General features: G+C 37.4%; 1 protein-coding gene across 1 annotated transcript in view; it reads right to left on the bottom strand.

Annotated features, from left to right (window-relative positions):
* DNAH5 (dynein axonemal heavy chain 5) overlaps positions 1-13,341 on the bottom strand; it is a 336,377-nt gene that overhangs the window by 221,195 nt on the left and 101,841 nt on the right. Inside the window, exons 15-21 of the mRNA XM_049768362.1 lie at positions 12,172-12,374; positions 8,932-9,103; positions 5,835-5,980; positions 3,984-4,149; positions 3,097-3,333; positions 282-472; positions 108-192 (exon numbers count right to left, since the gene is read on the bottom strand). Of these exons, the coding sequence (XP_049624319.1) occupies positions 108-192; positions 282-472; positions 3,097-3,333; positions 3,984-4,149; positions 5,835-5,980; positions 8,932-9,103; positions 12,172-12,374 (1,200 nt within the window). The remainder of the gene's footprint in view (positions 1-107; positions 193-281; positions 473-3,096; positions 3,334-3,983; positions 4,150-5,834; positions 5,981-8,931; positions 9,104-12,171; positions 12,375-13,341) is intronic.

Below are 13,341 nucleotides of genomic sequence, written 5' to 3'. Positions count from 1 at the left end.
GTTCTATCAACCCTGCAACCTGAGCAGCCCCAGAAATACCCCATTGAAATAACCCAGGAACTATTTTTTGTTAATAACTAGCAAAAATTAACTAATATAACATTCACCTGGAGGTTCACCTTGTCCCATCTCAGTATCTGAATCACTATCTTGATTCTGTCGAGCAGCCATTTTTCTTTCATGCATCTTTCGCTGCAAGGTGAAAGGGGGATATTTTAGTTCTGTCCCATCTGAGGCTTCAGCAATTTTCAGATGACATGATTCCTTCATCCCACACTCACCTTTGATGGCAGCTCACTGCTCCACTGCCTCACCCCCTTGGGGACACTGACAATGCACTCCACAACTTTGTTCAGTGTCTGTTGGATGTCCTCCAGAGCTGGGATCATGGTGATGTTGGGAATGGCCAGAATGATGTTGGCCCTAAAGATAGGCTTACTGTTCTGCTTCATCTTGGTGGTGCTATTGCTGTCTGAGTGACACAAAACAAGAAAAAAACTTCAAGTACTTGACTTGTTTAAGTTTAAATACTACAGAGGATGCCCTTAGCAGTGCCAGGAGTTACACATAAGCACAGAGCCAAGACTAGCCCCTGAGGACCACCCAGTATAAGTCAGAAACAAAACTAATGGGGCTTGTTATGTTTTGACTAAAAAATTAAATACCTAAGATTATACACCTAATATCTAATGGATATGTAATCAAAATATTTATTTAGTATCTAACAGGTATATAATCAAAAATTGATGCATGGAAGATAGAAAGAAAAGAAAATTAAGTCAAGGAATAGAGAACATTGGTAATAACCCAAATCATTATTTTACTGACCACAATCTCACATGGTATTATATTCTTTATTCAGGAAATACTCCGTGTAAATCAGGGTTAGGTGGGTAAATCTCATCTAAATTATTGATGATACTGCCCAAATAAAGGAACCTAACAAAGAAGTTTAATGTAAAATAAGGGAGTAGTGAATAAAGAACAACTACCAGATGGACCATAAAGATAGTAGAGCATCAGGACTGTATGAAGCCGAATGAGACGAACCTGAGTTCCCTCTCCAGCACCACATAAAGTCTCCTGAGCCCTGCCAAAAACGATTCCTGATGACGGGATGGGGGATGAAACATTAAATGACTGAAACTTAACTATTAACAACTAAGCAACTCTATATCTCATGGTGATTTGATTAAAAAATTTTAATATCTTTATTTAAAAACCTTGATTACAAATATGATTATAGTTGGGTTTCAGTCATATATAGAACACCCCCTTCACGAGTGCAACATTCCCATCACCAATGTCCCAAATCTCCCTCCTCCCCAATCCCCAGCTCCCCCCCAATTTTTTTAATAAAAGAAATAGTGTCTAGGCCAGAGTGATAGTACAGTGGGTAGGCTGCTTTCCTTGGCATGGACAACCTGTGTTTGATTCCCCGGCATCCCATATGGCTTCCCGAACCAATCCAGAAGTGAATCTTGAGCTCAGAGACAGGAATAACTTCTGAGCATTGCCAGATGTTGCCCAAAAGAAATATATATTATATATACATATATATTTGAACACAGAATTATTGCAGGAATAATGCCCGTGTGCAGTCAAGTGTGATAAAAATAAATAAATAAATAGATGACTACCAAAACAAGCAAAGGTGAAAGCAAAAAGCCAGTTTGGAACAAATCCCATGCCATTTCTTCCCAGTGGTTTCTTTCCCAGGCTCAGAACAGTTAAAAAGAAGAGAAGAAAAAGTAATAATAGCTGGGAGGAAGCCTTTAAAATTGAATACAGGTATTAAGTAAAAGCATATAAGTACAGATATGCATGCATATAACTATATTTATAACTTTTTATATACTTAAAATATTTTAAATCTTTATCTAAAATGGGAAGAGATATCATTTCATGTTCAGCATACTAACAAATATTAGATAAGTTCAAGTAATTGCACAGTATTAACAAAAGAACTCTTCCATTCTGTAGTAAAATAAAATATGATGAATCATGGCACTATTCAAAACTTTCTTGCAGAGCTTCCACTTTTATCCTTTTTAAATTAAATATTAGACACTGCCTTAGATTCCATGTGCAAAAATAAATAAAAAGGTTTCATGAACCTATCTCTCTCCATTTTAATCAATTAATGTTCTGTAGTAGTTTTAAGATATAATTTCGAAGTTTCATTGATAGGATGGATTTCATTGTGCAGTCTGAGAAGCACAGCCCCTATTCTGAATGATGCTGAAGATAAGATAATAGTATTGAGATGTGGAAACCAACTGGAAAAGACTGAAATGAATCAAAAATAGAAAAAAAGTTCTGTTTTGGAGAGTAAGGCATTAATATTATATTCTCAGTTGATAAAATTGACTAATCACATAGCAATTTAGCAAGAAACTATCCTATATAACTTCAAAATTTTTCATTCACTAATTAAAATATTTTTATTTTATTGCAAAAATATTAAAGGGGCCGGCGAGGTGGCACTAAAGGTAAGGTGTCTGCCTTGAAAGTGCTAGCAAAGGAAAGGACCGCGGTTCGTACCCCCGGCATCCCATATGTCCCCCCAAGCCAGGGGCAATTTCTGAGCGCTTAGCCAGGAGTAACCCCTGAGCATCAAACGGGTATGGCCCGAAAAAAAAACAAAAAAAAAATTAAGAATTATACATTTAATTTTAATTTAATTTAATTTTAATTATTATTTAATTACCTAAAGCTAGGCTATCTTAAATAAATGCTTAACCTCTCTGTACCTAATTTTATTTTAAAACGAGAGTACTAAAAAATGAGAGCATTTACCTTATAGAACTGTTGGATAATTAAAGTTCCAAGTATGTAAATTTGTAATAAAACACTTACAAACAAATGTTATTTAATTGTTTAAATGTATTGGGCCAGAGTGATAGTACAGCAGGTAGACAGGGCATTTGCCTTGCAAGTGACGAATCCACATTTGATCCCCAGCATCCTCTGAGCACTGCCAGGAGAGATTCCTGAGCTCAGAGTCAGGAGTAACCCCTGAGGATGTGGTCCAAAAACCATAAATAAACCAACAACTGTAACAGGAGCACGCACAAAGTCACTTGAGATCATTACCCCGGAAGTTAGTGGCACTAGCAGAATGAATGCGCTTTCTGATGGCCTCCAATGTGTTCTTTGTGACTTTCAGGAGAGCCTCCATGTTTTGATGGTTGAAATGAGAGAGCAATTCGCAAGCTTCTTCCTCCAGGATCTCAGCCTCTTTCTTCTTTCTCGTGACTGTTGCCAGAGCCAGGGGACCAGCTCCAGCATTAAGGGAAGCTGTCAAGGTGTCAGAGTTTCCTTCCTGTTTTGCTGTTACAAGGAGGTCGGGGAGAAACAGTCATTGCAATGAAAGAGAAGACAGTCAAGATAGACAGCATGAAAGGAACAGAACACTCAGTCGTCATTCTTTAGTGGGTGAGGCCAGTTGAAAGGGAAGAAGGTATTGGAGAGCTAAGCAGACTGGTAGTAAGAGAGGCAGGAACTGTAGCCGAAAAGGCAAGACTGGCCCAGCAGCTAGAGTTCTGGCTCTCTCTTTTAGCAAGCTGCAAACCCTAATGAAATAAATAACTTTTTTGGCCTTTCAGTATACTTATCTGTCCTGTAAAAGGTCTGCTCTTACATAAATTCCAATCCAACATATATCCTCTGCTACTGATAAATGAAAGGAGAGAGAGAGGGGGGGGGCAGGCAGGCAGACAGATAGACAGACAGACAGATAGAGACAGAAAGACAGAGAGAATTCACAAGAACATGAACAAAGTGCTTGTTTGTAGAGTTCAACAACAGAAAAAAACTAATGGAATAAATTCACCATTACAGTATGCTCAGAATCAAAATTTCAGATTTACATATAATCTTTTAAAATCAGAAATGTGTGTCAAGTGTTATGTAGAAAATGAAACTGTATTTTTCTGAAATATTCTAGGAGAGCAAGCTCCTTCCCTTTTCTTATCCCTTACCTGGAATTTCACTCTTCAAATTAGCATTATTCACGTGGGATACTTTTTCTCTGTCTTCTTTAGATAGAAATTCCACATCCAGCAACATATTTATCAACTCACTAACGGCTTCTTCCACTAATGAGCTTTTAAAATGTAGAGTCTGAGCACCCTTCACACACAGGTTCTGTTTCAAAAAAAAAAATACACAAAGAAACCAATTAGCTCAGTGTCTCATTTATTATCCAGCACAGTAGTAATGGCAGTTAAAAGCACAGACTCAGCTTCCTGTGGGAATGATGGTCTTTGGTGATGCTCATACTCGCCAGAGTTAGATACCTTCTCAGTCCCCAGTAGCCAAAAGTGACATCTGGCCAGACTGCCTGTTGAACTCCTGATTTCCCTCTGGAATTGGGGCTCAAAGTAGGCAGAGAGCACCTGTGTGATCAGACTCAATAAAACTGCACTAGAGTTCCAGGAGATATATTAAACACTCATTGCATTTTTGTCACTAAGGGTACATGTAGTCACATTCTGTGACTTCTCATGAGGAGAGAAGAATGTAAGCAAGCCTCAATAAATATCGTTCTTCCAAGCTCCCGTCTTTTCCCATATAAGAGAACGGCCATGTTTCAAGTTGCATGCAACTAGACATAGAGCTCCTTGACTCCTCCTAACACAGAGTCTGAAAATTCTTGACACACTGTAATGTCAACAGTTCCCATCATCGGGATGCCCATGAGGGACATGGTTAAAGAGACTAACAAAATAGATACTTGGTAGAGACCCTAGACCCACAGAAGAGAAAAGGGTCCACTCGTAAATCAGGTTGAGAACTCATGAGTTTGAGAAGATTCAGGAGGGTTTTTCCAGGTGAACTTCTGAAAAGGTTTTGATCTTGATCTCTTCATGTTGAAAGACCCTGTGTGGAGGACTGTTTTATCCTGAACAATTTGAACACAGATGCCACATCTGCCATGCTTTTAAGCCACAGGTCCAGAGCCACAAAACCTGGGAAATTCAGCTCTAAAGAAATGTAGGAAGAAGAAATTCTGTCCAGAAATTACTAAAGAAAATTATTCTATAAAAGTTATCATATGGGGCCAGAGAGATAGCATGGAGGTAAAGTGTTTGCTTTGCATGCAGAAGGATGGTGGTTCGAATCCCGGCATTCCATATGATCCCCGAGCCTGCCAGGAGTGATTTATGAGATTAGAGCCAGGAGTAATCCCTGAGCACTGCTGGGTATGACCCAAAAAACAAAAAAAAAATTACCATACACTATAAAAATTAATATATATCATCACTGGCTGACGGGAGTCAGGAGTTAGAAGAGTTTGCCTCCCAGAAGTAAGGCTGTTCCCCTACCCTAAGAGAGGAAGAAGAGAGCATCTTTATCCAGCAGTCCCCCCCCCCCCAATTTCCAGAAGGTTCTGGTTCTAGGAAAGACCCGAGTATCTTGCCAGGAGATTACACTTCCTGAAATTCTGTTTTGTTGATGTTTCTCAGTAAATGCACTTGACTGGCAAAATCAGAGAAATAAATAGCATTTATGTTGGTAGTGAACACTGATAGACTAGTGAAGTTCTTCAGAAAAATAGCTGCATTCGTCAAATATTGTAGAAAAAGGAGAATATGCTTCACAGAAATTTACTTTCTGCAGATAGAAAATCTGTTGTTTCTGTGTCCAGGTGATCCCTTAAATCTAATTTTCTTTATTTTCAAATTATTGTCAGGAGACTCCTTGTCTGAGTCACAGGTCTTACAAACATATCTCAGGTAGAAAAAGGATGATCCATGTTTCTTAAAAGGCCCTTTCTGGAAATATGAATTACAGCAGTATCTTAGTAAAAGCATCCATCTTCCAATTACCTTGGTCATTTGGAGAAACTCTTCGCAGGTGAGGGGCTCTTCCTGTGGGAGCTGACAAAGAGATGCTCTACTCATTTCTTCCAAAACAGCATCAATGCGGCACTCAGTCAAATCATTGATCCTGTCAAGCAGCAGCTCCAGATTCTCTTTAATAAAAATAAATAGGGAGATTTGGGACATTGGTGATGGGAATGTTGCACTGGTATTGTGGGGGGTGTTCTTTACATGACTGAAACCCAACCACAATCATGTTTGTAATCAAGGTGTTTAAATAAAATATTATTTTAAAATAAATAAATAAATAAATAGAAGTTCAATATTTTGTTTTTAAAATGATTACACTGAGTTGTAAGATCATTCAGTATTCAAGTGTCTCCATACCACACCCTGGCTCAAAGTTAAAAACTCTCTCAAAAGCACTTCCCACAAGAGACATTCTGTGGACTTGCATAGACACAATGTCCCTCCTATGTGTAAGCAGAACCTTCTTGGGTTTAAATTGAAGGCAACAGTGTTTTTGAGCCCTCAATAATACCAGAAAGAAACCACTCTAAATACCAGCCAGTTCTGCCTGCAAAGTGTATTCACTGCCTCAAATAAGCTATTTCAACTCTAATTCAACTCAATTCTTTCCTATATCATACAGTGGTTCAAGACCATCTATGGAAAGTTGAATAACATCCTACAAAATTTAGTTTCCTAGACACCTGCAAATGGGGCCTTATAGAGATGTTCAGGTTAAGAATATTGAGCTCTGTAAATTTTCCTGTATTATCTGCAAAGATAATGTAGCCAGAAGGGTTCTGAGGAGGTAAAAGAATCAAATAGAGGGGCTGGAGAGCTAGCACAGTGATAAGGCGTTTGCCTTGCACACAACCGATCCAGGATGAACTGTGATTTGAATTCTAGCATCCTATATGACCCCCTGAGCCTGCCAGGAGTGATTTCTGAGTACAGGGCCAGGAGTAACCCCTGAGTAATGCCAGATGTAACCCAAAAACAAAAAAAGAGAATCAAATAGACAACAATGAACAATGAAGAAGAAGAAGAAGAAGAAGAAGAAGAAGAAGAAGAAGAAGAAGAAGAAGAAGAATATGATGATGATGATGATGATGATAAAGGAGGAGAAGAGGAAATGAAGAAGAAAAGAAGAAAAAGAAAGGAAGAAGAAAGAAGAAGAAGAAGAAAGGAAGAAGAAGAAGAAAGGAAGAAGAAGAAGAAAGGAAGAAAGAAGAAGAAGAAGAAGAAGAAGAAGAAGAAGAAGAAGAAGAAGAAGAGAAGAAGAAGAAAGAGAAGAAGAAGAAGAAGAAAGGAAGAAGGAGGAGGAGGAGGAGGAATTCTTGCTGAGAGCTTCTAAAAGCAATAAACGCTTTATTGAAGCACGCACATTTCCCCCAAGACTCAATTTGGACATCTCGCTTGTTACAGAAGCAATAGGAAGCTGATCATTCCAAACTATAAAGAATTTACCCAGGCTGGAAAAAGAATATGGAGTTAATTTTCATGTGACCAACTAAGGTTCTACCCCCCTGAGCAGCTCCAGGAGTGATCCCTGAGCAGAGAGCCAGGAGTAAGTCTTGTGCACCATGGACATTCTCCACTCCTCACTCCCCCCAAATGAATTCAACTTATTTGTGAGATTTATGAGGGCTGACATAGTTTATCTGCCAAGAAAACTTAACCTTTGATCCCATTTTCAGAATTTAAATTTCAAGAAGAAAAAATTGAGATCTAAGAACTTCAGAAAGTAGCTTCCTAACCCCAGCAAATGCACACAAATTGTGAACACACTAATCCTAATAATCTCCAGGGAAATTACAACAGCCACCTTGGAGGTCTAGCCTACTCCTGTTGAGGAAAGTCTTATAATAAAATTTGAATTATTATGTATAAATAAATATATAATTACATTATATATGTATATAATATATTTAATATGTATTTAATTTATTAAAAATTTCCAGAAATTTTAGTCCCTCATATTTTGGTGGGCCTATGCAAACAACAATTGCCACTCTAACACCATTTTTACTGTGCTCCTTTGACTATAATCCTTAAAAAGAACCCACTTAAAATTTGAGGTTAACTAAAGCTAATATGCACGTACATGGAAATGTAAAAAAAAAAATACTATGCCTGTAATGTGTAAGGAGTTACATAAGTTTTATAGCTTTAGATTGCCTTGTGTGCTGTTAAGAAATATTATAATGTGTTACAATCTGGGGACTTGAGGGACAAAGTAATTGTACATGGATTCTGTCTTATTTATCTTAATGTTCTTTGGCTGAAATTTCAAAGTTAAGATATCAGCAAGGGGACTTCTGAGAATTATGTTATGGGTGATTGTCCTTCCACTGTAACTTTACCTTGTCCTCTTTCTTTGCATCTTTGTTCTCATAATTAAAAGTAAAAAATTAAAATAAAAAAAGAAGTAATACTTGGGCCAAAGTAATAGCATAGTGAGGAGGGCATTTGCCTTGCATACAGCTGACCTGGGTTCAATCCCTGGCATCCCATATGGTCCCTAGAGCCTACCAGGAGTAACTTCTGCGTGCAGAGTCAGGAGTAACACCTGAGCACTGCTGGGTGTGACCCGAAAACAAACAAACTTGCTTTAACTTTATCCCTTATCCTTGATAGTATGGAAGGTTGAATGACTCCATAGTGACTTTAAATTATAATGTTCAAAAATAAATAATTTTAAATATACTTAATCTTTATAGATTCAAGAGAGTCCAGAGTGATAGTTCAGTGGGTAAGGTATTTGCTTTGCCTATGGCTGACCCAGGCTAGATCTTCGGTATCCCATATGGCCCTTCAAGTATTGCCAGGAGTAATTCCTGAGCAGAGCCAGGAGTAACCTTGAGCACCACCAGGTGTGAAACAAAAACAAACAAAAAATATATATATGTGTATATATATATGACTAAATAATGAACATGGTTTTCAGGACATTAATTAATTCACATATTTTGACAAATTTCCTTAGGGAACAGTTAAGGTGTAATATTTTTATTAATATAATTTTAATCACTGTATTAACTATAAATTATCCATCTTTTGAATAAAAGAACTAGAGCTATATTGGCAGACTTACTGATTTTTTCAATACTGTGTTTTAAAAACTGGTCAATATTCAGTGATGTCCAGGTCAGGGCAGTCAAGCCGGGCTGGAGAGCTTCATCCACTTTGGCAAAATGAGGAACCATCAGTTGTTCAATGATGGGAGGCATTTTTGACTTCACCCTCTGATATTCAGCTAGCATCATCTACAATAAAATGGGACTAAATAATTAACGAGATCCCACATTAGCTACTGATAATCTGTGTTCCCACAAAAGGATATTTTTAAACCTTTAATAAGGGATCAGAAGTAGGCCTCTCACATAGCGTCCAGGCCTGAAGAATGGCCAAAAGATAGTAAGAAATTGGCACAACGTCAAGAAATCTCTCAAGAAATAGAACAACAATTAAGAAGAGAGAAAATTTCAAAGTAAGAATTTTTTTATCCTTTATCACTCTAAAAGGAATTCAAGTTCTGAGATTAAGGGACTTTTGAAGTCAGCTTGTCACACTGCCATTGCTGTAAGTTCCTGTATTCTATTTTGTAACCTAGTAACACATACTCATCATCATATTTTTGGATCACCAAAAACTTGCCTCAGCCCAGTAGGGGAAATCTTTGGTCCAATCTTAATACAAGTCTCAAAGCCCCAGGAACCAGTGTGGATGTCAACAGATGTCATGACAACTTGGATCTTCAACTAAATTTACCTCTCCAGCTCAGATTTGACTCTAGAGGTTAAGAATCATCATTGGCAACAACCTTCTTAGTATCTTCGATTCATTGTCTCTTGGACATTTTAAACTGAACATGATCCAAATGGAAACTTGGTTCCTTCTCAAGGCCTGTGCCCACAGTTTTCTTCATCTTAACTGGTGCCAGTTCATTCTGGTCCTCAGTTGGACAATGCTTGGAGGTATCCATCCCTCCTTTCTTTAACCTCTCATGCAATTCATTGGGATAACTTGTTTATTCCCTGTTACTATATATCCACTGCCTCCAACATCATCAAATCTCACTTCAATTATTATAATGGTCTTACCACTCTCTTCTTATCTATGCATATTTTAGCAATCAAAGTGATTTTATCCAAATTGTAGTCAGAAATGTCATTCCTTTTATGACATAGTCGTAGGCTTCCTATCATATTCAGAACTAAAGTTCTTCTGTCCATCTGAAAATATCTACTTAATATAATACCAATTTCTTTTCTGAGCTCATTCTCAATTGTTCTTTCTTATCTGCTCCTCCTCCTGTCTTTGTCTCTGGCTAAGCTTTGAGGTTTTTGCATCTATCTCCTTTAAATAATTGCTCAGTGCCACCTTAAGGAGAACAATCTTGGTTTCCTGCTTTAGATTTTGGTGATGTTAATACAACCAAATCTATATGGGGACAGAGCAACAGGAAGTCAGGTAGGGTATTTGCTTTGCACATGGCTGATCTGGGTAAACCCTGAGCAATGATGGGTATGGCCCAAAAACAAATAAAAAAACTATCTATGTATCTCCTATGCTCTTAGACCTGCTCTATTTTTCCATTCATTTATTAATTTCTAATAAAACAATATAATCTGCATTTTAATGTCACTGCTTGATACAGCATCACACAACTAAAGAATTTTGTCTATTTGAAAGTGCCTGATATAGCTCTGGCATACAGAAATCATCCATCTGCATTTTTCTAATGAACTAATTAGCTGTTATCAGAAGAAGCATTTGCAATAAGACAATCAGGAATCTGGACCTCCAGTGAAAACTACCTGGTGTGAAATTTTGAACTGTGCCAGTTAAAATATCAGTACATTCAACCTACCTTTTATAAGTAAAGTCAGTATTAATAATCTTAAGAAACTTTAGTGATTTTTGAAAATAAATATTTTTAAGTTCTGACTTCTATATCTATCTGCACAGGTGTCTCTACTTCAGTCTCTATCATTTACAATAGGAATGATGATTGCTCCAGCACCCATAAGAAAATAGTTCCAGGGGCCGGGCGGTGGCGCTGTAGGTAAGGTGCCTGCCTTGCCTGCGCTAGCCTAGGACGGACCGCGGTTCGATCCCCCGGCGTCCCATATGGTCCCCCAAGAAGCCAGGAGCAACTTCTGAGCGCATAGCCAGGAGTAACCCCTGAGCGTCACAGGGTGTGGCCCAAAAACCAAAAAAAAAAAAAAAGAAAGAAAATAGTTCCAGTGTTTACCATTTCCAGAAATTAAAATTCTATTTGAGATCATCACATGCTATTGGGCTAAAAACTGTGCAAAATATAACCGCCACATCAAAATATAATACCCCTGCTTTGAGTACATGCAGAAAGCTGCTGTATTACCAAGAATCATCCTTGAATTCTCTCCTAATCTAACAACTGGTATTAACTCTCTAATGTAATGATCAAATACTTGGCTTTCATTCTACTTTAAAAAAAATCATCTCCATCCAAAACAGTCCAACAATCTGAAAAGTTGCTTCACACCAATACTCCTATTTCCTAAAAATCTATTCCCATATGCTAGCAACACATGGGTTGAGAGAAATGCGATGAACAACCATGATGAAATATGACTAAGCTATAAGAAAAGAATAAGCTCTTGTATCTTGCTCTAATAGGGGGTAGTGCTGAGTTAAAAAAGTTAAAACAAGTTTCAGATGATCTTTCTTATATGTGATTATATAGAAAAATACAACAAGGGAAGAGAAACTATCCAGTGAAAACCCTTATTCAAACCCTTACTCAACCTCTAACCACAAACCTGAGGCTACAGACTACCAGAAAGGAATGATTTGAGCTGAAAGAATCCAGTAACTGTAGTAGAAAGATATTGGCACTTTTGAGGTGGAAAAAGTAGATAAAATTACCCCTAATACAATGTAAACATTAATTCTTTTGTAAACCTAGATTATCTCCAAAATATATAGTCCCACTTGGAAGCTAGAATTATTTTTATTGTAAAATAAATTGCTTTACTCTCTTGGTCAAGTACTTTTTATAACTTCTAGTATACTGAAAACATAATCTTGGTTTGTGATATCATTACCCGCTCTTTCCGGCTCTACAGATTCATTCCAGGATCTATCATGACCTGTTGTTTCTGGATTGATGGATCCATTCCACAGTCTACCATGACTTGCTTTTACCAGATCTATAATTTCATGCCACAGTTTTCTCTTTCTCACTCTCTTCTCTCATTGTGGCATTTTCTTTTTAAATGATATGCAACACAAGATGTGTTCATAGTAAGCAGCTGACCAAGAAGGTGATAAAATAAAGGCACTGTACCTTCATGTCACTGAAGTTCTTTTTGTATATGTCCCGTTTCTGGAAAAGAGTAGCTGCGAGGGGTGAGACTTGCAGCCCCATCTGTAACATGCACTCCGTCTCTCTAAATAAGGTTAATATCTGAGGGTCAAAGTTCACAAACAGCTCACCAGTGCCTGGAGCCTTCACCAGTAAAGAAGCTTCAAGTCCTAAGTGAATTTCTTCTGTCTGGAAAGAGATCAATATTGGCACCATTAGAGAGTTCAGAACAAATAGATGCTCTTGTTCAGCTATTTCTGGGACTGTGGTTTAGTCAACACACTTCTATGGATTTAACTTCCCAAGTCAAAGACAAGGAGATAACTCACTCATCACCTAAGTTCACTTTCACAAAATGACTTTAGTATCTTGGGGATAAGGATTCAAATAATCACTGAGGTCAGAATTCTTTCATACTTTATAACAAATGCTTTACCACAGAGATGGTAATATCTCATACAACATTTGGATCCATGATGCCTTCATGCCTATAGTTATTCTACTTACTGAAAGTTCCCAAAAATAGGCTGAAATATAGTGCAGTGGGTAAAGAGTTTGTCTTTCTTGTAGCTAAACTGGGTTCTATCTCAGACACTACATAGGGTCCCCCCAGCTCAATAGGAGTGGTCCATGAGTAGAGAGACAGGAGTAAATATATTTGGCTCAATAAAATAAAATAAATTAAAACAAAAAATTCCTCTCCGCACAAATCCATTAAATGCATAGCTGTTATCTAGAACAGGATTTTAAATATTACCCTGGAATTCCAACTATAGAAACATTGTTGTTATAACACAGATGCCAAATGTTGAACCAAGAAAAAGATACTATTTTAAGAGTCCTCATGAAGCTGAATTTTATCCTTCAAACTACTTTCAACTGGTCCACCAAAAATAAACATGTGGATAAATTCTGAAATATAATTTGGTCAGCTGCTAGCATGGCCAAAGAAATTTAAGATATAATATATCTGATGACATAGTAAAAATAATACTGTTGGGAAGGAGGATTAAAACAACCAGAGTTTTAAAGCTCAGATAAAAAAAGAAGGTATGAGAGAGACATACACACTGGTTAAGGAGGGTATCTTGTTTATGACTGAAACCCAACTACAATTATGCTTGTAATCGTGGTGCTTAAAGATTTTATAAG

This window comes from Suncus etruscus, chromosome 2 (assembly GCF_024139225.1).
Source record: "Suncus etruscus isolate mSunEtr1 chromosome 2, mSunEtr1.pri.cur, whole genome shotgun sequence".
Taxonomy (NCBI): Eukaryota; Metazoa; Chordata; class Mammalia; order Eulipotyphla; family Soricidae; genus Suncus; species Suncus etruscus.
Note: the sequence above shows the minus strand (reverse complement) of the source record. Positions and strands in the feature narration are given on the sequence as shown.